Source organism: Delphinus delphis, chromosome 11, assembly GCF_949987515.2.
Source record: "Delphinus delphis chromosome 11, mDelDel1.2, whole genome shotgun sequence".
NCBI lineage: Eukaryota > Metazoa > Chordata > Mammalia > Artiodactyla > Delphinidae > Delphinus > Delphinus delphis.
Genome location: NC_082693.1, coordinates 46,889,834 through 46,916,882, shown reverse-complemented (window position 1 = coordinate 46,916,882; position 27,049 = coordinate 46,889,834). Strand labels below are relative to the sequence as shown.

Here is a 27,049-nt window from a genome sequence, read left to right as displayed (position 1 = left end):
AAGTGTGGGTCCCTTCAGGGGAGAATATGGCTGAATATAACCCCATAGGTCTCACAGCATGGCTGTCATCATCTAGAACATGGTTTGAGGATAGGTTCTGAGTCTTATAAACTCAAATTTTATTTTTGTCAGTAATCTAAGAGCATATTCATCACCTCTGGGCAAACTCATTTTGACTATTCGCCATGCTAGTTCAAGACATCATCGTTTATTGGCAGACTGTTAAATGCTGCCAGCCATTAACACAGCCATCAGGGATATACCCTGTGTGTAGCGAAGAGGAGAATATGCGGCGGATGCCTCCATGTCACAAAACAAATATTTAGGAACAGAGAACTAGAATTGAGTGAGTGCCTGCACTCTTCTATCTGGTCCTAGTCCTTGTTCATTCTAATCACCTTAGAAGTGATCTTTCATAGCCCTGCCGTTCTATCAAATCTATCACCTGATACTCTATTTTCTACCTTTCTCCTGTGCACTGTGGAGCTCCCATTTTTTGTCTGTTTGTTTTTTGTTGTTTTGGCTTTTTCGAGTGTCATGGCTGTTCCATTATAAAACTACTTCCCTTGCTGCCCTTTCAATTTCAAAACGTTTTCTCTCCCACGGAAGTACTCAGGGCCAGGAGGCTGCATATATGTTCTCCCTGTTTTCTATCAACCTCTAAACTTCCTATCCAGCTTTTATAAATCTGTGCTTCTTTGAAGCTATTTCCATCCAGTTATGCCAACTTCTCCAACCTCCTTTTTGCTGTTGTCTGTTGTCACCTGGGTCTCACCCACTCACTTTCATGGCTGGCTCCTGGCAAAGAGTCTATCTCTACCTCACTGCCGATCATCTTTCTTAGGAACATCAATATACGTGTAGCTTTGTAGTTTCTTGACCTTTTTATTTCCCCTGACCTTTTGACTTTCTTTCTCTTTTTTTGTCGAATTCTACCTCAGTGATGCACTGAATGGTCATAAGTTGGAATTTGTCATCAACCAATACGGCACTACCTTCCCCCCACAATTCAAGTGTAAACATCCCCCTCACCAGCTTGAACCTTTCATTTCACTTGCTCTTACTCTCACTATTAACAATTTCTCAGTCTCATCAAGGTTTCCAATCCGTAGATGCTATTGCTTCCCCCTCCAACCTCCAACATTTATCAAGTTCTCCTACACTTCTTTCCCTTGTAGATTTTAAATTGGATGGTTAATGCTTATAACAACTCCCTCAAAAGCATCCTTGACTCATTTACTCCTTCCTCCATAATGTTTATCTGGAAAATACCTAACTCAGCATGAACTCAGGCAGGTTCCCGGCAGGTTCGCCTTCCCACACTTACACTAAAGACCTGAAAATTGGTGTAGAAAAATCATAAAGCTGTCTTGACTGGTGCCTTTAAATTTCATGATCTCAAACTGCAAATGGAATCCCAGTGCTGCTATATACTTTTCTAATAATCCAGCTTTTCCACCCTCTGGGATTTCACACACCACTCCCTCTGTCCTCAAAGCACCTGTCCTCAAAGCACCTGTCCTCCCTCTTCGAGCACCCACCTCTCCACAGTCAGCCTATGGAGACCGGAGAAGTCATCACAGGGATTAACTCACCTTTCCATGTCTAAACACCAGACTCTACCTAAACATGCACTCATATTTCTTCTCAATACAACATTTATATCCACCTCATATTTTCAACAATCTTGCTAACAGAAGTGTAATACTCAGTATCAGTTGGCTAAAGTCCCTTCGCCATTGGACAGTGTTTGGATAGATACTGACAAGTTTTGCCTCATGACCACTCCTTTTGAGTATCATTCTTACTTAGATGAATAAAAGGATTTAGAATGATTACTACTACAGCCTAGAGGTTCTTTCTTATTATTTAAGGTGACTTTGCTTATCTCTATTCTGATCCATTTATGCATTGGTCATAAAATATAAATCTCTGGACAATCTTATTTCCAAATATTGTATCATACAAAGTTCCCAATTGTTTTTTTTTTCCAGAAATGTAAGTAATGATTACTGAGTGGTGAGTTTGGGGAGGAGTTGAATTGAGGGTACTAGGTCTTAAGATAAATAGAACAGAGCACAACCTGTACCATCACAGCCAGCTACGCTGAGAGCCTGAAGATGGAGGATCCAAGGCTAGAAGTCAGGTTTCCTTGTGCCCAGTTCAGTATCCTTTTAATTTTCAATATTATTTACTAACTTGCTCACTATTAACAGAGTCATTAAAATCTAGTGGATCAGAAATTGGCCAATAAGATTCTAGATATCAAGCTACTTAAAAGGCAGTGAGATTAGTGAGAAGAAACATAATTTCTGAAATCAGTATCCTCCTCTCTCTTCCTTTTTTTCTCTACCTTTTCTTTCCTTTCTATCTTTTAAACTGGAACATCTACTTAAAAGACGTATACTTACATTTGGTAGTATGGTGGGAGGGAGATGCAAGATGGAGGAAATATAGGGATATATGTATATGTATAGCTGATTCACTTTGTTATAAAGCAGAAACTAATACACCATTGTAAAGCAATTATACTCCAATAAAGGTGTTAAAAAAAAAAGCCATATACTTAGTATGTCTATCAACATATACCTAAAAACTTTAAATATTCTGTTTTCAAAACAGTTAAAAATATTGATTAAAAAACACAGTTTGACCAATTGAAAATAGCTATTCTTTATACTCCAAAGACCTTTCCCAAAGGAGTTTCAAATTGCTTTTTTTTTTAACATCTTTATTGGAGTATAATTGCTTTACAATGATGTGTTAGTTTTTGCTTTATAACAAAGTGAATCAGCTATACATATACATATATCCCCATATCTCTTCCCTCTTGCGTCTCCCTCTCTCAAGTTGCTTTTAGTTTAGACATGAATGCTGCTGGAATTCAGGGTACCATTCTGGTAATCCATAGGTACAAGGCAACCCAAATTAGCCACATGTACTCATGCCTCACTATAACTGAGATAACTTTAAACATAGGGGAAAGATTAGATTGAGGTGAAAAATGCTTCTGAACTCTACCCTCTAACTAATGGTTTTGATCTCTTTCTCATAATCCAAACTCTACCGGGATGGTTTAGTCCACATTCCTTCTGTGGTCTCTTGAGACCATGCTAAACACAATGTGGCAATTTGAGTGACCTCTCTAAAAAGAAAGATGTTATGTTTTGAACAGTGCCAAGTAAACTGTCAACACTCAAAAAATAAAGTACAGTAATAAGAACACGTAGGAGGCAGTTCAGGGAGAAACAAGTGAAATGTCTAAAAGGATGAGGGACTGATTTATGAGGGGTGATTAAGAGAACAAAGAATGAATAGGTTGATCAAACAATACTAAGGAAGGTGACGGAATAACGGCTCATATTTTTTGAAAGAAATGCTTAAACATATTGAAAACTAAAAGCATTTATTATTCACCAAGTAGGATAATAATAATAATCACTATATAGCTGACATTTCTTTAGCATAATTTTCAAAATACATCTGACATATCTCAGAGCAGAAATTATTTTAAATCCATAGACATTTTTTTTGGTGGTGAAAATAATTTGACCAAGGGAAGTTATTTCTTGTGGAAGAAAGTTATTACATTTTTTTTTTCATAGGAAAGGTGGAGATTGACCTCACAAGGAGAAGTAATCCTTAAAGAATGAAACATGGCATCACAGAAGCCTGGAAGTCAGAAGCAGATGTCCTCAGCCTACCACTGCCTCTGTCTGGATGGCTTTGGAAAACTCATAAATTTCTTAGTCTGTTTTCTTATCTGTAAAGTAAAGCAGCAGTAGAGTGAAGAAAACCTTCCTTCACTTTGTAAAGGTTTACGAATTTGTGTAATTATGATTCAAAGTGTGAAATGTTTCTTGGAAAAATATTGAATTATATGGAGTTAGAAGTGGATTTTAGCTATTTAATATTTAGAGTTTAATGACAAACTATACAATAACATGACATTAACATAAACTCAACAACAACATTCTATCTATTTAGTTATGAATATGATCAAAGAATTATTCCCTGTATCTCTGTGATTAAATATGGATGTGTTCTTGAGAAAAAGCATTTATTCAACAATATTTTTGGAGATATACTATTATCCTTTGGCCCTGGAATTTCAATAGCTATCATTTTTTAGGCAATTTGTTACATAGTAGGAAGTATACTACACTTTCCATAATTTAATTTACTAGTATTTTCATAAACTAAAAATGTTCTATTATCATCTTTATTTCACAGGTAAAAAACTTATATAGGACTTTCTGTCATTGTTTTACTCAAATGCAGAAATTCCACCTACATCTCAACTTTAAAGAAATTATCCCTAAAAGGCAAAAAGACCCTCCACCATCTCTTTAAATGGACTTTTAATAAAAATATTCTAATGACAATATTAACTGCTTATAATGATCCATATAATTAAATTACAGTCACATTTATGCCTTAAATTCCAACCCCATTTTATTCATTTTTATTTAGTTAGTTAGTTTTGCAACTCGACAATCATCTCAGATATAAGCACCCAACTAGTTCCAGCAAGTCTACTATAAATTCTGTCGTATAAAACACAACATATATTTACCTGGGAAGTAATACATCAGATTAGCAAGTTTCAATTATAATTCTCTTTTAATTGTTTATCATTGTTATAGAAGCCTGAAGACTAACCTCAAGAAAGAACTGAAATGTGATTTTTAAGCACATTGTCAATATTAATGTTATTATGCTTATTTAATAATAGTATTTTCTTCTCTCGTTATAGATGTATGTGCCTGAAAACTGATATTGAACTATGACAATAAGCTTAGCCTTCAGGGGAGACACCTGATATGTTCTTTGGCTGGTGTGAAAGGGGAAACAGCACCCTGCTTTACCAGGTTAACAGTACTCTTTCTTCCACTGTCACCTAATCCTCAGCGCTAGAATGAGATGGACACAAAAGCTGTATTGAGGATGTAAGAGAAGTTGCTCTGCACTTCCACGGCCTTTCAGGTGTTTCTGCTCTAAAATTTTCTTGGAAGATGTATACAAACTCTTATGAAGCTGATGAGATATCTATAATATTAAAGTCATATAGATGGATATTCTATGCCATAGACATTATTTATACATATATTCTTTATCGCCACAATTAAAATGTTCGTTGTCAGTTTTTGTAACCTGCATGCCTGTTTAGGAATTTGTAAAATATTCACTAACTATAAGCCAGAAATCCCTTTTGATGTACATAAAGAGAAAGGCAATGGACATTTTTAAAAAAGCAATGCGAGCAGGGGAACAACAGTTGAAAACAACTATTATTTTAGAACTTCGTAATAGAAAGTAGTTGAAGGATTTGCAGAATTTATGAGTATCTTCTGCTTACACTATGACCTCATAATAGCACACAAAGCCATACTATGCAATGCCTTGCACTCAAAAATCTCATGTTTCCACATTTTATGTTACAGAAGGAATTAATTTTGAATATGGTCTCTGTTACCATTATACTAAAATACCGATTCTTTCTAAACATTTCAAATCCTCTCTATCCTCCAGGAAGTCTCACTATTCCCCTTTATACCAACTATTCCTTTGACCATTAAGGTTGCCTTTTATGTTTTTTCTCTGTTCTCACAGCAGTTCATATTTCTGTCTTTAGAAGTATCCCACAGATTTAATAATTTTTACTTCTCTTTTGTCCTAACTGGATGAAACTCCTTGTCAGGGACCATGTCTTTTTCATTTTGGGACATCAATATATAGCATAATTCCTGGCACACAGAAGAGCTCAATACATGTTTATTAAATGAAAGAAAAAACATGAATGAAGAAATTTGGGTTCCGAGAATGTAAGTGACCCTGAATATCACACCATTATTGAGTACCATAGCCAGGAAGAGAACCCAGTTTTTCATGGCTTATTTTATGATTTTTACAATAATTTTGACAGTGATCCATTTGTTCATTCCTTCAAAATATTAAGCACCTACTACGTTCTAGGGCATATGTACCCACTGGGGATATAACAGTGAACAAAAGAGGGAAAATAATCCCTGCTCTCATGAGGATATTCCAGTGGGGGGTGTGTGTGTGTGAAAGTTTATCTTTTAAACATGCACTGTCCAATAGGATAGCCATTAGCCAACTGAGGCTTTTTAAATTTAAATTAATTAAAATAAAATACAATAAAAATTCAGTTCCTTTCTCAAACTAACTTCAAGTGTTCAGAAGCCACATGTGGCTAATAGATAACATACATTGGACAATCAGATTTAAAGGACATTTGTATCATCACAGAAAGCTTTCTAATAAAAAAACTAATTGTGACAAGTGCCACAGATGGGAAAAATAATGCAAGGACAGAGGACAGATCTGTGTGGATGTGATGTTGAAATTTTAGATAGGATAGCTCTAGATGGCCTCTCTGGGAAGGTGAATTTTGAGTAAAGACCTGAAAGAAGTGGAGGCATGGGGGTAGCCATACTATAAATGATATTCATCAAGGGAATGCAATTCCAGGTAAAGGGAAGAACAGGTACAAATCCCAGAGGTGAAAGCATGTCCCCATGGGGCTGGCATATCTTAGGAACAGCAGGTGGATCAGTGTAGCTGAGCAGAGTGAGCAAAAGGGAGAATGATGAGGTCAGGAAGGAACGAAGGAGAGGTGATATTCAGAGTGAGATGGGAAGCTTTGGAAGCTTAGCGTAGGTCTACAGAGAGGAGGGACAAGATCGGACTTAGGTTCCAACAGAATTTCACTGGCAGCTATATTCAGAAACAGGGACACCAAATCATAGGCTACAATAACAATCTGGACCACAAATAACCATGCCTTGGACCAGGTAATGGCAGCAGAGGCAGTGAGAGGTGATCAAATGTTGGATTTGTTTAGAAGGTAGAACCAAAAGGTGGGCTAAGTGGGATTAAGAAAAATAAATAAATAAACAGAGAAATCAAGGATGGCTCCAATCTTTTTGGCCTCATCAACAGGTTTGGGGAAGAATTTCAGGAGATCAATTTTAGATAACTTAAGTGAGAATGCCTATGAGGCTTTTGAGTGGAACTGTTGAAGAGATGCTTCATACATAGGTCTATAGGTCAGGAGAGACTGGGACTGGAGACATAAATTTGGGAGATTTGGGGGGCATCAATTTATAAATAATAGCACAAGTCATGAGAAAGTGTGAGTCACCTACACATCAAGTACATGTGGAAAAAGAAAAGATACAGGAGCTGACCTTTCCATGTTGAGAGTTTAAGGAAATACATACAAGAAATAAATACCGAGATGCCATTTGTGGCTAATGGCATCAAAAGAAAAAACACAAGTGTGGACTTTTACAAGTAAAATTAAGAAATTTTAATAAAAGAGAACAATCACTACTATATCAAATGCTGCTGAAAGGTCCAGTATAATGAGGACTGAGAAACGACCACTAAACTGATAACATGGAAGCCACGATTGATCTCGAAAACAGCAATTTCAGATGAGTGGTGGGGCCAAGAATCTGATTAGAATGGGGGCAAAGAGATGGGAAAGAGAGAAACTAGAGATAAAAATACAGCAACATTTTAAAGAAGTTTTGCTTAAAGAGAAGGAAAGAAATAGAGCGTGGTTGACAGAAAATATGGGTCTAGAGAATGTTTCTCATTTGTCTTGTTTCATTTCTTTCCCAAGTTGGAAGATGAAATATCATGTTTATGTGCTATGGGAGTGATCCTCTTGTAAAGACACTATTGTTAATGAAGGCGGGAGAAGAAAGAATTTCATCTGTAGTGATGAACAGGTGAGAGATAAATGGTGAAGCACATGAGTAAAGGGGTTGGCCTTAGTTGGGATGCCGACAGTACAGGTGAGAAGGTAAAGTGTACAGGCTCACATGTACACAGGTGGGAAAATGTGGTGTAAAGCACGTGACAGTTCTTCTGATTACTTCAACTTTCCGAATGAAGTGAGAATCAAAGTTATCACTTGGGATAAAGAATGAAGGAGGAGGGCTTCCCTGGTGGCGTAGTGGTTGAGAGTCCGCCTGCCGATGCAGGGGACACGGGTTCGTGCCCCGGTCCGGGAAGATCCCACATGCGGTGGAGCGGCTGGGCCCGTGAGCCATGGCCGCTGAGCCTGCGCGTCCGGAGCCTATGCTCCGCAACGGGAGAGGCCACAACAGTGAGAGGCCTGTGTACCGCAAAAAAAAAAAAAAAAAAAAAAAAAATGAAGGAGGAGGGGGAAGGGATATATTAGGAGTTCGGGATTAACATATACACATTACAATATATAAAATAGATAACCAACAAGGAGCTGCTGTATAGCACTGGGAACTATACTGAATATTTTGTACTAACCTATAAGGGGAAAAAATAGACATATATGTATGTATAACTGAATTGCTTTGCTGTACACCTGAAAGTAACATGACATTGTAAATCAACTATACTTCAATAAGAAAGTTTAAAGGAAAAGAATAAAGGAGGAGATGATAGTGGACTTGAAGAATGAGAAGTCAGTGAGAAATAGTCATCTCATGGATTGGGAGAGAGGCTGGGTTAGAGCAACAGAAAATAGAGTATGGTTACCAGGCAGCTTAAGGGCCTTCTTGAGATTACCGATCATCAATTAAGAGACAAGTACATCCTGCAGCGTGTTTTTCCTCAGTTACATTGAGCTGTGAAGATGCAGGCACTGAGCAGGTGAAGAGGCAGCTGGTTTCATCAAGGCATGCAGGAAAATGGGTAGGTAGGTAAACGAGAACGTATGCAAAGAAGTGATAATCATTGAATCCGCTATTTAGCTAAGTAAGGAGGGTGAAGATGGCATAAGGGGAGCACTGATAAGTGCGGCAGTATCAGTCCATAGATGGATAGTACCAGTGGGCTGAAGGATTACTAGAGTTGCGGTGCTAGAGGACATGGGCTGATAGAACCTAGTGTTGGAGAGTAAAATACAAGAAAATTGAGATTATGAAGGGTTTAAAAGTTACTGGTAATGACAAGTTTAAGGATGTGAACATCGGAGTTAGGTTCTCACTGGAGAGGGACTGAATGATGATGATGATTATGATGATGACGATATAGCTACTACTTCCAGCACTATCTTTTCTATTACAACAAAGTGTCCAGGTTGGAATCCATAACGTCCTCCCATTTTGTAGAGAAAGTACTAAAGCTTTGAGGGATAGATAACACGCTTCAGGAGGTATTAGACACAGGACATTCCTAGGCCTATCTGACTTCAAAGTTATACTTTTCTCTCTCTGTTTTTTTAGTGACATAGGAAGTTCATACTACCATGTCTGGTCCTTTTCAATAATAGAACGATATATTTCTATTGGCATGAGAACTAATTATGCCTTCACAAGTCTGACCACATTCTATTGCAAGAAAACATAGGCCAAATTCATGAACGTATGTTACAAGAAAAAAAAAGTGATGTAATTAGAAATTTTAGTCAACTATAAATATACAAATAACAATAAAGTAAGAAAATTCCAAACTAGGACAAATCTACTCTCCTTCCAATTTTGTATTCTTTTGACAGTGATGCCATAATGGATTTGACGGAATATACGGCTGTTGCACGTTACCCCAACCTGGAGAGCAGGAAAGAAAAGGATAAGGTTCTCATATCACTAAAACTGAAAAGTGAACAGAGATATGAGCATGAAAGTCAGAGAGACCAAGTTATGAGTCCCGTTTTCTTGAAAGATTACCATGCTATCTTATTCCCAGTAAATTCACAATTCAACAACCCCAATATGGGTGAACTGATAAGGAATATATGTTAAAGACTTTTGTTTTCATTTATATCTAGATCTACCATTCATGCATTCATCTAAAGTTTGATTCTGTTAAAATTTTGGTCTAATTCATTTTTTTATTGGGATCATAAATTCTATTGGCTTATCATTGTCATATTATAAAATTTCCCTTTTTCAGGCTGTCTTGGGCCCCACATTTCCTTCTCTCGCACCGCGATTCCAATATTGTGGAATTTAGTTACAACTATTCACACAATTCATACCCTTCAGGACTTCATATTGTTTTATTATCTCCCTTTTCAGGCTTGGTATTTCCCCCCTATAAAGACAAAATCTGATTTGTCTGTCTTGATAGAAGTGGTATTCTCTATTTCAAAAACAAATACAGGCTCACAAATATGTGTTTCTGATCCTTCTAGCTTCTCTGTTTTGAATTTTCTCTGGCCGCATTATGTTACCAAGTATGATGCTCACTTTGTGTGTCTAGTGTGTTAAAATCTGTTCAGACAATATGCAGCCATTCACAGCAAATGACGGCACACAACAACTTCTCTGCAATTGGGATGGACTTGGCACCTCACGCATCCCACATGTCCCTTGTTGTCTGTTTGTCCCAGACAACAAGGGACAAAGAAAATTTGTTCCAGACAACAAGGGACAAAGAAATTGAGAAACTTTAAAAAGTTTCTCAATCTCTAGATCCATGTCCACTCTGGAAGATGACAGAAATCTGCAACATTGAGAAAGAACTCTGTTTCAAAAACAGTTTCTTTAGCCCAGAAGTCAGATTAGCAACTGTTATTTCTGCCACATGGATTTCACAACTGTCATTTCCACAGCACATACCATTGCATCTTTCCACTAATGTCATAACAGCTTACAACCAATGAGATAAAATCTCAAATACTTTTACCTTACTCTGATTTTTTTTTTCTCCTAATTAATAGGACTAAAAGGTTGCTCTAAATGTTTTTGGTCTCTACATGATTCTTCTTCATCAACGTAAGTCATGGACCTGAACATTGTGTCACCTGGTAGACGTCTGGAAAATTTAAAAGAAACTCCAAATCACTAACACACACGTAATGTTTCTCCTTTCATTATCTGGATTTCACTCATGTTCTTATTCACAGATCCTTTTCGCTCATCATCTGAAGAGAACAGATGAATCCAAAGTAGATCCAAGTTCTACTTCTTGGGTTTTATTCCTATTCAGCTTTCCGGAAATGCACACTCATTGCTGGGGTGCTGAGAAAATATATAGGTTGCTTCCATTTAGTCCTTCAGATGAATCTCTAATCCAATCACTGATTGCATGGGAGGTGAGGCCAAAGAAGAATGGCATGAATCAAAAACACGCTATGACCGTCAAACATTCCTAGGGAGTGCAGAGCACATCCTAAGGAGAACAGTGTAAGGCTAGAGAGCACTGCTTCCAAAATCTATCAGAGCTCCCACAGAAGCTGCCCAAAGCTTTCCACTTAATGCCCCCCTAGTGACTAGAAAGATTCTAAGTGTAATTATTATTACTTCAATAGCTTGAGAAATTTATATTCCTCTAGTAAGAACTTCAGTAAAATTGAGGGTGATAATCAATATGTAATCATAAACATTAATGTAAATTAGCCTTGTGATTGTGCAGGCTTATTGCATTCTTAAAAACAACAGATAAAACAATTATAATAAAAATGTTGGGTAACTCCAAATCTTTTCATACAGTACAAGAAACAGTAACTTTGTCACAGAAAGTCTAAAGGTATGGTCAATCCTCATTATCGTTGGGTTCCATATTTTTGAACCTGCGTACTCACTAAAATGTATTTGTAACCCCCAAATCAATGCTTGCAGTGTTTTCACTGTCATCCACAGAGATGTGCAGACTGGGGACAAACTGGAACCAGCAGCTACACATGTTCCCAGCTGAGGTCAAAGAAGGTGACACTCTGCCATCTTTTTCCAGCTCTCATACTATAAACAAGTGTCTCCCTATTTAGTGCCACATTTTCCACACTTTTGTACTTTTTATTAGTGATTTTGATGTTTGAAATGGCCTTCAAGCATAGCACTGAAGTGCTGGCTAGTGTTCTTAAGCACAAGAAGACTGTGATGTGCCTTACAGAGAAAATATATATATTTTTCTTTCAGGCATGAGTTATAATACTGTTTGTCATGAGTTCCATGTTAATGAATCAATGATACATATTAAATAAGGTGTCTTTAAACAGAAACGCGCATAAAACAAAGTTACGTATTGATCGATTGATGAAACTATGACCAGCGGATCGTAGGAACCTAACCCTGTATTTCTCTTAGGAGCGGGAGCTCAGTAATCAATACTTCAGTGTCCATGTCAATTTCATAGAACATAACTAACTAATTGGCATAATGAGAATCAACTGTATCTTAGCACTTTCGGATTATGAATATGTTCTTAAAATAGAACAAAAGCAGAGAGCGTACTCAGAGTTGTGATCTTGGTATCCTAGATGCCCATCTTCTGATCTCTTCTGTCTGTATGGACACAAAATATGTTGCCCAGGATCATTTCAGTGGACTTTTAGGCCATCAACCACACCTCTCTCCATCTTGCCCTCATGTATTAATCACATTCACCTCCTTTGCTATTAGAACTCTCTATAACTCTTCCCCTTTAGAGATTTCATTTATAATATTTCTTCTGCTTTGAATACTTCCCTTCCTTTGATTAGTGCTGTATCCTCACTCTCAAGTTCAGCTCAAGAAACATTTCCTGATCACAGCTTTGAGATCTGTTTCCTTTTTATATAGTTTCATGGCAACTACTATGTTTCTTTACTCATGTGTATCGTAACTGTTATTAGAGAAAGGTGAAAATATCTATTTCATATTCTGTAAGCATATCTGGTGTCTGATGGCTTGGTGTGGCTTTCCAGTGCCAAGCCACTACTTTGCACATGGTAGATGCTCAATGTACATCTGTAAGGTAAATGAATGAGTGAAATTATATAAGGTTTAGTCCCCAATTATGACACTGGATTACCTACATATCCCCACCTCTGTTGATCACAAACAAATACTGTGCATAATTGGTATTTCTGCCACAGTTGGGGATCTCATCTTAGGGTCAGATCCATGAATCACACATCTGCATATGTAATTCTAGCTGGCTGAGCAAATTCTTGCTCAAGGACAGCCATCTAGATTAACTGTTTAAAAATCTCTCTGGAATAGATCAATTACTCTGCCAAAGTCACTATTTTTGTAAGGAATAAAGAAAAAAGTATTCAAAGGGTACTTCCAATTGTCTAACATAATTTGTCAAACTTAAGTCACTCACAGCACACGAAAATATGAAATTTAATTTTCATAATGTCCTTTTAAAATAGTTAATTGAAAAAAAACTGTTGCATATTCCCAATCCTAATATATATATTGTTTGAGGGGGCAGAGAACGGCTCCTTCTTTTGAAAGAAACATTCATAGAAATAGTTTGCAAATTAACCAATATAGTTCAGGAAAGTGTTTCATGCTAGACCTCACTAGGACCTTTTAGAAATTTAACCCACATATATCTATCATAGATCTTTTCTAGTTAGTTAAAGAAGAAAGCATTCAACAAGGACATGAAAAGTAACTCACAGAATATGAGAGGATAAAAAAAAACAAGCTTGGATGCTGCCATGACAAAATACAATGACTGGGTGGCTTAAACAACAGGAATTTATTTCTCACAGTTCTGGAGACTGGAAGCCCAAAGTCAAGGTACCAGCCAACTTGATTCCTGATGAGAGCTCTCCTCCTGGCTTGCAGACCAATTGCCTTCTTGCTGTGTCCTCAAATGGCCTTTCTTTGGTGTGTGGGCATGGAGAGAAAGAGATCTATCTCTTCCTCTTCTTATAAGGCCACCAATCCTTCTGGAGTAGGACCTTACACTTATGACCTCATTTAACCTTAATTACCTCCTAAAAGCCCTATCTTCAAACAGCGATATTGAGGGTTAGGATTTCAACTATGGATTTGCGGAGAAGACGCAATTCAGCACAGCCTAAATCACACTATAAAATGGATTGCTCCAGAGAAGGCATACCAACTGCTGCCACCAATGACCACAGACCGTACCGCCTATACCACAAATCCCACTGACTCTCAACACTGACCCTATTTTTGTGTTGCTTTTGGATCATGGACTATCTGCAACCATCTCCTCTGAATGTGTTCTCTGGGGCATCTGTTTCTTCACATCAGTGGTTTCTGAATCAAACCTGGCCTTGCTACACTGGGTTAATGGGTCCTGGGTACTCTAGGTGAAATGAATTCTATGAAAGTAAATTTCTGGCTTTTTACCTGGGGATGCAGGAAATCACGAAGCTGGGAATCCCCTATTTACAGGAAGGATTTTCAGAGATCTATGATGGCCCCAAAGAATGATCTATGTCCGTTTCACCATCTGAGTAGTAGGAGGCATAGGGGAGATGCCACAGCAAATGTGAGTGAAGTCCATAGTATTCTTTTAGAACTGATTATTGACCTATTTATTTCTTGCTTCACCCTCTGTTTCCAAACCTTATTGGCACAGGTTGCTCGAGTCAGATTTACTATCTTGCGTGAACCTAATCTGCAGTTTCATTCTATAATGGTTAATATCAAGATCAACACAGGAACACAGGAACAACTACCACGAATCAAATGCTAAAAATTCCTAAGCATGGAATTCAGTACTTTCTATACATTATAATCATTTATTCATGACAACGACCCTGACCAGTGGATACCATATGTACATATACAAACACTTCTTTCGTTTGCAGTTTTACAGATGGGGAAACTGAGGATCCAGGGTCAAATGTGTGGCCCAAACAACGAAGTGGCCAAGTCCACATTTCATATCTGTTATCTTGGAGCTCATTATTTTAATGGCAATGTTCTTCTGCCTCTCTGTTCTGCTATTAAGCCATTAATAAACCCTCCGGAGATCCCAGGACTTTGCAGATCGAAGCTCCACTCAAGGGGCCAACTCTTGTCAGGTACAGTTGAGTCCTCCGGTTGGCTACTAAATATTATATTTCATTAGACAATCTGGTATAAGCATTTTGACATATACCTAGATAGCCACTTAGCTATAGAGAAATTATCTAATTGTAAAGTTACTCATGAGTGATTAGTAAAAGCAACACGTGGTTTTATTCTTGGGAAATCATATATTACTCTTTTTTTTTTTTTTTTTTTTTTTTGCGGTACGCGGGCCTCTCACTGCTGTGGCCTCTCCCGTTGCGGAGCACAGGCTCCGGATGCGCAGGCTCAGCGGCCATGGCTCACGGGCCCAGCCGCTTCGCCGCATGTGGGATCTTCCCGGACCGGGGCACGAACCCGTGTCCCCTGCATCGGCAGGTGGACTCTCAACCACTGCGCCACCAGAGAAGCCCTATTACTCTATTTGTAAAAGGGTAGTGAGCAGTTATTGTTTTGTCTCTTCAAAAGCCTTCCTTCCTCTGGGAAGAGTGTCATCCTTCCTTTAGGGAACTGCTCCTTTCCTACACCAAATACAGAGTTCCACTCAGCCTGCCAATGTTAGCTCCTCATTCATCCACTGCCTGCAGGGGCAGATGAAAGGAGGCCAGACCCTAGCAGTCTTCCCTAGAATTTGTCTAAGTATAACTTAGGGAAGAGAGGCGATCTCTCTCATGTCAAATTTGAGACTGAAATATGAGATGGAGAAGCCGGTAATCATCTTCCTTGTGTCAGGGGGAGGATACCGAAGCAAATAGACAAGGCTACCCCACGAGAAGCAGCAGAGGGGAGAGAACAATGTGATGGACAGATGGAAATCATCTGTGCTAGTCGACCTGGAAGACTCTGGTACCCAAGTCCCTCCTCTGACCTGTATGCAGGAATGTTTTCTCTTTAGACCTTAGGGGGTTTGAATAAGGGTTCTGTCATTTGCAACCAAAACACATCTGCATAAAATATGTAATGAGAAAATAGTGTATTTTAGAGAAATTTTAAGCCAAAAATCAGGAAAGATATTCTTATTCTTGCCAGGCCATAAATTAGTAAGTAGGTTCTTTTCGTAAGTCCGTAAGTAAAATGTTCACTGTCTAAAGCACACATATCAAAAGGGATTTCAGTAAAGTTTCTTAAATTTTCTCTGTTGAAAATAACCTTTAGTAATAACCCAATAGTATGTGGACTGGATCAGCAGCCTTCTGTAGCGAAAGTATTTCCTTGAGTAGTCTCAAAGTCCTAAACATACCTGGGATCTGCCCTTGATTCCTGCCTCCTCCATCCCTGCCTTGAGAGGGACAAAGAAAGTTCTGTGGGCATTATTTGATCCCTATTTCTGTGCCTTGAAGCGCCTGCCTCTCACTTGTATTCCCATGAAAAATGGCAATGGGATTTCCACTTACGACTCCTTTTCTATTTGAGATACTGAAGGCTTCCTCTTCTCTAACAGAGATCTGAAAAAGTAGCATATGTACAAACCTTCTCATGACATAATATAAGCTCAATGACTAAGGACATCCCATCGTCTGTTCTAGTCCTTACTTAAAATTTACATAATTTATACTGTGGTTACACAACAATCGAAGCCTTCATGTTTGTACTGATCAGTATAATCTAGGTTTTATTCCACATAAGAAAACTGCAGAAGCTTAATAAAAAGTTCTTTCTTACTCATTCAAAGTATAAAGTGGACCAAGGATCTTTCCCTTGCAGCCACATCATATGAAATAAGGCTGTGGGGAAAAAGGAAAAGGAAGATCCATGCCAGCTGGAACTGCCTTGTCCAGGTGTCCAGGGATGACAAACATCCTTCCACTCACATTTCATTGGTCAGAACTAGTCACTTGGGGACTTCGCTGGTGGTCCAGTGGTAAGGAATCCACCTTCCAGTGCAGGGGATGCAGGTTCTATCCCTGGTCAGGGAACTAAGATCCTACCTGCCACGGAGCAACTAAGCCCACGTGCCTCAACTAGACAGCCCGTGTGCCACAAATTACAGAGCCCATGCGCTCTGGAAACTGTGCACCACAACTACAGAGCCCACGCTCCACAACTAGAGAGAAAACCTGCAGGCCAGAACTAGAGAGAAGCCTGTGTGCCGTAATGAAGAGCCCTTCCGCCGCAACGAAAGATCCCGCATGCCACAGTGAAGATCCTGCATGCCGCAACTAAGACCCAATGCAGCCAAAAATAAAATTTAAAAATAAATAAATAAATAAAAGGGAAGATGGGAAATATTCAAGAGCACGTGGAAATTTGGTGAGCAAAATGGTTTCTGCCACACTGGACCATATTTCCTAGGAAAACCTTAGCGATATCTACATTAGTGGATGAAAAAATAACCCACCATGGTGTAGGTATAAGAAGAACACAGCCTGCTTGCACAGGGCTGTCCAAGTGTACCTGGTACTTTGGGTACGCTGGGTTTTGTAAAGCTAAGCTGAAAGTCCTAGGTATCTTAATTGCAAGGTTAGAATGAACTTCTTTTCTATCTTAATTGCTGCTAAGATACAACACCGTATGACTTATTTTCATAGTCTCCTTCATTCTGCAAACATATTTAGAGCACAGAGCAAAATAATATAGTGAGCTTATTTAGACTTTAAAAAGAATAGAAAAATACACATTATATACTATGGCCACCAACCTCCTATGACTAAAACCTTTTGCTTGTTGGCCTCCAGTCAAATAAGCTCAGTGGTCTGATGCTTGGTCCCTTGGGTATAGTAGTCCATCATAAAACCATCACCCTTCCTTTAGCACAATTGGCAGGTACTGCTCACGTAAAACAGAAGAGTAAGTTGCCATGGAGATAAAGCCAACTCTCCACTTTAGAATGGCTGATTCTTCCAAGTCATAACAGATATTACCAGAAAAATAACATGAGGTACTCACACAGACTGGCAGCACCAAATCTGTGTTCTGTCATTGAGTAGCTAACCATGTTCACATTATCTTTTGGTATAGTAACAAAGACACACATTGCACTAAAAGATAATCCAACATAATCACTGTTTACAAAATAAATCCTTATATCTGTCTAAACAATGTGGAAACTTTAAATCGTAATATGTTTTCTACCTCTAATTAGTGCTTTATTAATGGGGTGACCACTCTCCTTGACCTATTTGCTGAAATTCGTTAGAGCTCCAGGAGACCATACGGATGGCCAGATGGGGTACTGTAATTTAATGCCGTTATTCTAAGGATGAAATAAAGGGTAAACATAATTTGCATTCTTTTCCATCCTTCCTGCATGCCTTTTATTAGTTTCATTTTTAATTCAGACATAAGAAGGGAAAATAATACCTTGCTACCAAGGCCCAAATGCCAACTAATTATTACAAGAGACTCCGGCCCTGACATCACAGGCCAAGCCTCTGAACATACTCCGCCTTACCCAGTGACCCCACCATGGTGATTAATAGGTTGAGTGCTAAGCCCTAATGAGTGTCAGATCTTAGATGTTCTCTAGGCTAATGTAATTAGCACTATGTTGAACACAATATTTCAGTTACTTGGTAGAGAGACTCATTATACTTCATAGTAAACTATATGCCTTTTTGCTTTACATCTTTGAATTTATTTCATAATTATCAGCCTAAAAGGCCTCTATAAGTAGAGATTTTTCAAATATTAGAGAAAAATTTAAATACAATATTTTTAAATCAAATATTGATTTGCTCTTACAACAGTTCAGAGATACTTGTTGAAATGTAAGTTTCTGGACTCTACCAACAGAAATTCGGATAAAAAAGGGTTTGGGATAAGACCCAGAACTATGCATTTTTAATAACAGACCGATGATTCAGAAGCAGAAAATCTGTGGACCATACTTGGAAAAGCACTGCCACTTTAGTAACAGGACCAAGGTCTGTGTCTTAGATTAATTGAGCCTATCAGACTTTTTGTTTTAAATAGTTACTATGTTTCTGAAAAAAATTATCTGCACCCACATAAGGGGAATTGATTTCATAATGAGATTACAGTTTTAAATGTACCAATATTTCTTGTTAGAAAAATTAAAAACTAATTATCAAGGTAAGACATGGATGTTATTTCCAACAAACCATGTAAGTGTATGAGTTCTCCATGCAACAGTGGACATGGCAGGTAGTAACTGTTCTATCCAGCAGGCAATGGACCTGGAATTACTTTTCTACTTTTTTTTTTTTTTTTTTTTTGCGGTACGCGGGCCTTTAACTGTTGTGGCCCCTCCCATTGCGGAACACAGGCTCCGGACGCGCAGGCTCAGCGGCCATGGCTCACGGGCCCAGCCGCTCTGCGGTATGTAGGACCTTCCCAGACCGGGGCACGAACCCGTGTCCCCTGCATCGGCAGGCTGACTCTCAACCACTGCGCCACGAGGGAAGCCCTACTTTTCTACTTTTAAGGGAAAGACCAAAGGGTAGGTGAATTTCTGATGACTCTTCTCCATAGCAGAGATGATGTACAAAATGCCTCAGGTCTAATGAGTAAGGACTCTAAGCACTTTTTCCAACTACTTACTCAGAACTCACCTAGATATTATCAACTTCAATCACTACGTACTAAGTATTGTCATGTGTCTAGCATTGCTTTCTTAAAACAACTAGATACAAAATCCCCGTGGATCTTTAATTTATACCTATTTTATTCATCTATTACCCTAAACATTTTAAGGCAGTTTTTTCTAAATTGCTATTTTACCAAACTAAAGTTTTCTTGATGAACTTCAAAAAACTTCTCTTTTGTGTTTTTTAACGTTTATATTGTATGTATTAAAAATGGGAAAATCAGAGCACAAATAAAATAAAAACAGTTATTTAATGATAAATATATATTTACTTACTTATAATTTGGCATTGAGATTTATTGGTTTGAGAAAAGTAATTACGTTGTTCTTCATTCTAAGCCTCCTTTTAGAGCCAGCTTGGGAGTGGAAGAACGTCATATGACCAGCGTACAGTATCTACTGTTTCTGCAGTCATCAGAGATAACACAGGTACGACCTTTAAAGCAACTGTCTAGTGGAGAATCTCAGAAAGTGTTTTAAAAGCAAAGGTTTTCACTGACATATCCAAATAGCACTTTAAAGTTACCTTTTGGTCCAGGAACAGAAATGCATCAATTTAACCTAACCAAAAAGGTAATGGAGACATACAGTGGATTAACGTAAAATCACTGACATACAGAAAGTAGAAAATACCCACTAACACACACACACACACACGCACGCAGGATTATTTGGGGATCAAATTTTTACCTTGGCAGTACAATAAAAAGATAATACCCTAAAGAATAATTATTATGTCACTAAACAAACGACCTTGGTGGGGCAGTACCTAAATCAGGTTTGTGGAAGGCCTTGCACAGACCTGGCTCTGCCACTTACTTTATGGAGGTAAGAGAAAGGCCAAAGAGCAGAGTGATTACACGTGTGGGGTCTCAATTTCTATCTGCCACTAATGAGCTGCTTGACCTGGGAAAAGTACTTTATCTTTCTATCTCCTTGGCTATATAATGGAAAGAAGTAATTCTTATTTCACAGAATGTTAAAAGAATCAGGTCATATGACACATAGCAAGCATTTAGAGAGGCCTTAACTGAAAGTAAATATGAACATGCATTGGATATTGCTCCTAACGGTATATCCCCATCACTACGAACCATATTATCCTCACCTGTAAAGTAAGACATTGAAAGATGATTTGTATAATTTCTTTAAGTGCTTATATTCCGAGTGTATATCTGTATCTTAAAGTCAAATATCCAGCTGAAAATGAAAACCCTAAAAATCTAAAATGAAAACCCTAAAATCTAAATATTTTAAGTAGTGACTAAAAGAAAACTGTAGACAGTCTGGTCTGCTGTAAGGATTGATTTCAAGCAGATAGGTGACATAGCAATGAACTAATAATTCCAATAATTTTTAACAGAAGTGATACGGTACTTGCTTATTCATTATTCCTTATGCATCATACCCTCATTTGAACATGGAATGTAACAAGATAATCGTCAGGCAACCATTTAAATTAAAAAATGTCATATTTAGTAAGTACTACAGAGATAAGGAATTATTTTATTCACACGAACTTGAATGGATCCAGAACGTACATGATAACACTCTATTTTGCAACTTAAAGTGAATTACTTTCTAGGCTTATAGATTGTCAGCAACTTGAGTTTCATTCAGAAAAAAGCAACTGTAGCAATATTAGGAAATGATACTACCATTATAGTATAGACTCTATTCCAAATTAAATGGAAAGGTACCACCCTTGAAAATTCCATAATTTAATAAATCTTAGTTTGTGCAAAGACATCCTCATTCAAATAAATACTCTAGTAAGACTCAGAATAAAGTGAATAGTTTAAGATGTTGAATTACTAAAATCACTAAAACTTCAGTCCTAATTATACTTCTGGTTGGTTTTAAGTGAGGATAATATGAAAACAGGGCTTTAATGTACCAAGGCACTACATGTAAAATACTGTGGCATGGAGCAATTGCTTTCTTAAACCAGAATTGTATTTAGTCCAAAGAACCTTACCTCCTGCGTACATAACAGCTAGCATAGTGGATGATATCCATGCTATTTCACTGTAGGTAGTGTTGAATATTAGCTGAATTTCTTTGAAGAAAACTGTGACAGCTTTGGGAAATGCATATGAAAATCCAATGGAGATAAAAGCTGCTCCAACCACTACCCAGCCCCATCCTCCATCAGGAGGTGGATGCGGCGGTGGGGAGCCTGCTGGGGGTGGCATTTCCACTCCTCTATTTGGAATTCAAGTAACCTGCATTAAAAAAATGAAATAACAGTTTAAGCCATATTTCCATTTTCATAAATCACTCTTGGTAGTTATCAAAATAATATTATTATTATATTTTTATTCTATTAACTACAACTATGTAATTTTTTCGTAAATATTTTTAATACTCTGGTACTCAGAAAGTTATCAGAAAATTAACCAAAAAATTGGAGTGAGGTATGTAACTTTCTTATGGGTTAAAAATTGAAAGCATTTTGTTTATGGAAACAACAATTACTCAAAGAGACGTTAAGAATTCAGATTATACTAAAGTACCAACCAAAAAACAAAAGCTATCTCAGTCTGATTTCTAAGATAAATGAAGCTGTCATCACTTAGAATAATTTCTTAATCCGAAACATTTAAGATTTTCTATACAAAGGTTAAGAAGACCTTACATTACATCTGATGAATTTCACAGAATTAAATAGTAAGCATATTTTAGAATTTTTCCACTTTAAAAAAAATTATTTATGTATTTATTTTTGGCTGCGTAGGGTCTTTGTTGCTGCGCGCGGGCTTTCTCTAGTTGTGGTGGGTGGGGGCTACTCTTCGTTGCCGTGCGCAGGCTTCTCATTGCGGTGGCTTCTCCTGTTGTGGAGCGTGGGCTCTAGGGGCGCGGACTTCAGTAGTTGTGGCACGTGGGCTCAGTAGTTGTCGCTCGTGGGCTATAGAGCTCAGGCTCAGTAGTTGTGGCGCACGGGCTTAGTTGCTCCGCAGCATGTGGGATCTTCCCGGACCAGGGCTCAAACCCTTGTCCCCTGTATTGGCAGGAGGATTCTTAACCACTGAGCCACGAGGGAAGTCCTCCACTTTTAATAATTGACAATACTTAAAGACATTTTAGCATAGATCTATTTTCTAAAATTATAGGATTAGAAATTGTGTGATTCTAATGAATTAATTTTAATGCACTTCCAAAACTGGTGATACCTATCATTTTATGAATGATACATTTTACGAATTCTTCATAGCAATGATACGCTCCCAATCAAATGGATGGTATGTTATTTTTATTCAAAGAAAAGGACTTTCTTTTTGGATATGCCTAGGAACACTTAACTGCTAGCTTTATGGTACAGAGCACCCACTCTCTTGTGGAAGAAATGATCACAAATAGCTTAATACAACTGAAATTGAATTAAAAAAATCTTGGTTCCCTAACATCAATGTTCCTTTGTAGAGCGATGCTGCTTGCTTGGTCTTTAGCTGTAATCGCCAATATTTCTCAGCATCTTCCTTTTACTACTCTCATTCCATTTGTGAATATTTTTCAATTGGAATGTAGAGGAAAAAGGAAACGCTTGTCTGTTTGGTAAGACAATATAGAAAATAAGCAAATAAAAGCTAAATTTGCCACTAATTCAGGAAACCTACCAAAAAAACTAAACAGGTATCTATGAACAGACAGAGAGGTTTAATTTTTGTTTGATGTCAAACTGTGTCTAAGATATTTTTGGTGATCTTCTATACGCACCTTCCATATTTTGAGTGAAAACATTCTTTAAAGTTTTCTAATTTGTCCATAGTTCTACCCAAGGACTTTGCCTTCAGAAACTCATATAGGCAAAATGATAAAAATGAAACTTAAAATAGGTAGAGCACCGTTTCCCTAGAATAAATACTATGATGATGAGTATTAGAATGGAAGTAACAATGCAGACAACTATTACCTTCACTCTTTTTCTGAATGTTAATTTTGGCAAATATACTTAAGCCTTTTTAACATAATATTTTACAGTATTTCATAGATGGAGGGAAATCGATATAATCTGCAATTAACAGATAACAGGGCTGAAGATTAATATGCTTATTTTACATTATGTGAGTCAGACATATCTGCAAGGAAGTTCTGAGACATTCAGCTTTAATCACATTTTTTTTCTTGAGTTTTTTTCAGCTCTACTGAGGTATAATTGACAAATAAAAGTATAATATATTTAATGTGTAACATGATTTGATATACATATACATTATGAAAGGATTCCCACAATCAAATTAATCAATACATCTATCACCCCATATATTTACTTTTTTTGGTATGAACAATTCATATTCTACTTTCTTAGCAAATCTCAATTATACAGTACAATATTATCAACTATAGATACCATATTACACATTAGATCCCGAGAACTTATTCATCTTATAACTGAAAGTTTGTACACTTTTACCATCCTCTCTCCATCTCTACAGTGTTATTATGTAGAATTTGTCTTTCTCTGTCTAGCTTATTTCACTTAGCATAATGCTCTCCAGTTTCATCCATGTTGTCCCAAATGGCAGGATTTCATCATTTTTTAAAGCTGAATAATATTTTGCTGTGTGTGTGTGTGTGTGTATACATTTCTTTATCCATTCATCTGTCAATGGACACTTAGTTTGTTTCCATATCTTGGCTACCATGAGTAATGCTTCAGTGAACATGGGAATACAGATATCTCTTCGAGATAATGATTCCCTTTCCTTTGTATATGTACCCAGAAGTAGAACTGCTCAATCATATGGTAGTTCTATTTTTAATTTTTTGAAGAACCTCCAAACTTTTTTCCATAGAGGCTGAAACAGTTTACACTCCCACCAACAGCATAAAAGCTTCTGTTTTCTCTACATTCTTGCCAGTATTTGCTATTGCTTGTCTTTTTGATAATAGCCATTCTAACAGGTATGAGGTAATATCTCATTTTGGTTTTGACTTTCATTTCCCTAATGATTAGTGACGTTAAGCACCTTTTCATGTACCTGTTGGCCTTTTATATATCTCGTTTAGAAAAATATCTATTCAGGTCCTTTGCCCATTTTAAAATTGGGTTATTTGTGTTTTTTGCTATTGAGTTGTATGAGTTCCTTGTATATTTTAGATATTAACCTCTTATTGGATATGTGGTTTACATGTATTTTTTTCCATTTCATAGGCTGCCTTTTCATGTTGTGGACAATTTGCCGTGCAGAAAGCTTTTAGTTTAGCTTTCATTTAGCAGTCTCACTTGTTTATTTTTGCATTTGTTGCCTTTGCTTTTTGATGTTAAATCCAAAAAAATCATCACCAAGGCCAATGTCAAGGAGCTTACCCCCTATATTTTCTTCTAGGAATTTTATGGTTTCAGGTCGTGTTCAAGTCTTTAATCCATTTTGAGTTGATTTTTGTGTATAGTGTAAGATGGGGGTTCAGTTTCATTCTTTTGCATGTGGATATCCAATTTTTCCAGCACCATTTATTTAAGATGCTGTCTTTTCCCCATTGTATATTCTTGGCACCTTTGTCAAAAATTAATTGACAAAATACATGGATTTATTTCTTGGCTCTCTATCCTGTTTCACTGATCTATGTGTCTGTTTTTATTAGTTTGGTAATAGAGTTAGAAATCAAGGAGTGTGATACCTCCAGCTGTTCTTTCTCAAGATTGGTTGGCTATTCGGGGCCTTTTGTGGCTCCATATGAACTTTAGGATTGATTGTTCTATTTCTGCAAAAAAGGTCATTGGAATTTTGATAAGGATTGCATTGCATCTGTAGATTGCTTTGGGTAGTATGAACATTTTAACAATATTAATTCTTCCAATTAATGAGCACGGAATAGCCTTCCATTTGTTTCTGTCTTCAATTTCTTTCATCAGTGTTATAATTTTCAGTGTATAGATCTTTCACCTATTTGGTTCAATGTAGTCTTAAGTATTTTATTCTTTCTGATGCTATTGTAAATGAAATTGTTATCTTAATTTCTCTCTCCAATAATTCATTGTTAGTGCTTAGAAACACAATTGATTTTTAAATATTGGTTTTGTATCCTGCAACTTTACTGAATTTGTCGATTAGTTCTAACAGTTTTTTGGTGGAGTCTTTAGGGTTTTCTATAATATAAGGTCAAGTCATCTGCAAACAGACAATTTTACTTCTTCCATTTAAATTTGGATGTTGGTTTCTTTTTCTTGCCTAATTGCTCTGACTAGGATTTCGAGTACTTAATCACCATTTGTTTGTCCCGATCTCGTTAACTGATACTTATAGTTCTGGATTTTCCTTCCAGTTTAATGCTGAACCAAGGAATGGAATAATCCTCGCGTAGGTTGTTGGCATATCTATGGCTTTTTCTATTGCCTTCTTTTATTTCTCCTTTTGGATAATTGTGGTAAAGGTTCTATTCTATTTTTGAATTAGATCAACAATTACATTTTATTTTATTTTATTCACTTTATAACATTGATATAGTTATAAAGTAAGAATCAGCAAACATTTCCTGTAATGGGTGAGATAATAAATATTTTATGCTCTGCAGGCTGTATGGTCTCTCTCATAACTAGTTTTAGTGCAAAAGCAGCCACAGACAATACTATAAAAAAATGGGTGTGGATGTTCTAATAAACTTTTATTTACAAATTAGACCAAGGTTTATTGTTTGCTGATCCCTGTAATAGAATACCATTAGAAAACCAAGAAAAGAAAGAAATTGTACATAATCACACTAACCTTACACAATATTATTAGCAATTTTGCATATCTCTTTTCATTATTTTTCTATATTCCTATATTTCTGATGAATTTAAATAATATTGTAATCATATAGATCATACAGATCTAATTGTATATACTGCTTTTTCATTATTATTTTTTATTATTTGTCTTTAAGTTCTTTTTCTTGTTTTGATTAGATAAGTGGCGCATTCCAATTTTTACAAAATATGGAAAATGCAAAAGTATAAACCAGAATAAAATACTATCAAATAAAGTCTTCAATTGCCACCATGATTTACAGAGAAAGTATCTTCTCCCTCCCGTTTTTTCTTTTTATATCCATTTACATCTGTTTTTTTACCCATACATTTAGAAGTGCTGTTTGGAAAGCCACCTCAAATTATTGTTTCAGAAGTTGGGGTAGAAGTGACAAAGGCATCTACCTTTTTATTAGGGACTGTGAATAGAAATGTTTTTAATTTAAAAAGTTTTAAATGGTAGAGGCAAGGCAAATCCATTTTATTTTTCCAAGAAGATACAATAAAAGCATGATAACAAGTTACTTCTCTCTGACTACACACACACAGACAGTATGGCTCTAGATATAGTGACATTAATTAGATGGAATAGTTTCAAAAGTTCAAATTGCTTGTCTCTTACCTTACTGATTTAAATGTATTATAATCGAATTAACCTATAACCTAATCTATAGGTATACAAAAATGAATAAAGGGATCTCTGACTCAAATATTGAGTACTCTTGCTAAGTGCTTATTAAATATTTATTTGCTCAGTTAAATTTCCACAAAAGCCCTGTAAGATGCTGTACCTATCTTTCAAATAAGACTAAACCTCAGGAAATATTGGAAACTAGACCCAAGTAAAACAATAATGTCAGGGACTGGATTTCACTAATCACTGCTGACTCTTAAAATTACATAAATAGAATTAGAAATAATACTCTTGGTTAATGTATTTAGAAGAGGAAACAAGAAAAAAAAAACTAGGTATTTTTTATTATGTCTTCTCTGCATGTCTAAAATATTCTTATGGGTCAAAAGAGTCAAAGACGATTTTCAAGACTGTAAGAA

General features: G+C 36.8%; 1 protein-coding gene across 11 annotated transcripts in view; it reads right to left on the bottom strand.

The window, feature by feature from the left end:
* Positions 1-27,049, bottom strand: part of SLC16A7 (solute carrier family 16 member 7) — a 160,318-nt gene that overhangs the window by 34,771 nt on the left and 98,498 nt on the right. For all 11 annotated transcript variants that reach the window (XM_060025128.1, XM_060025136.1, XM_060025127.1 and 8 more), the window contains one exon: positions 21,245-21,491. In XM_060025128.1, the coding sequence (XP_059881111.1) occupies positions 21,245-21,461 (217 nt within the window). In that variant the 5' untranslated portion in view covers positions 21,462-21,491. The remainder of the gene's footprint in view (positions 1-21,244; positions 21,492-27,049) is intronic.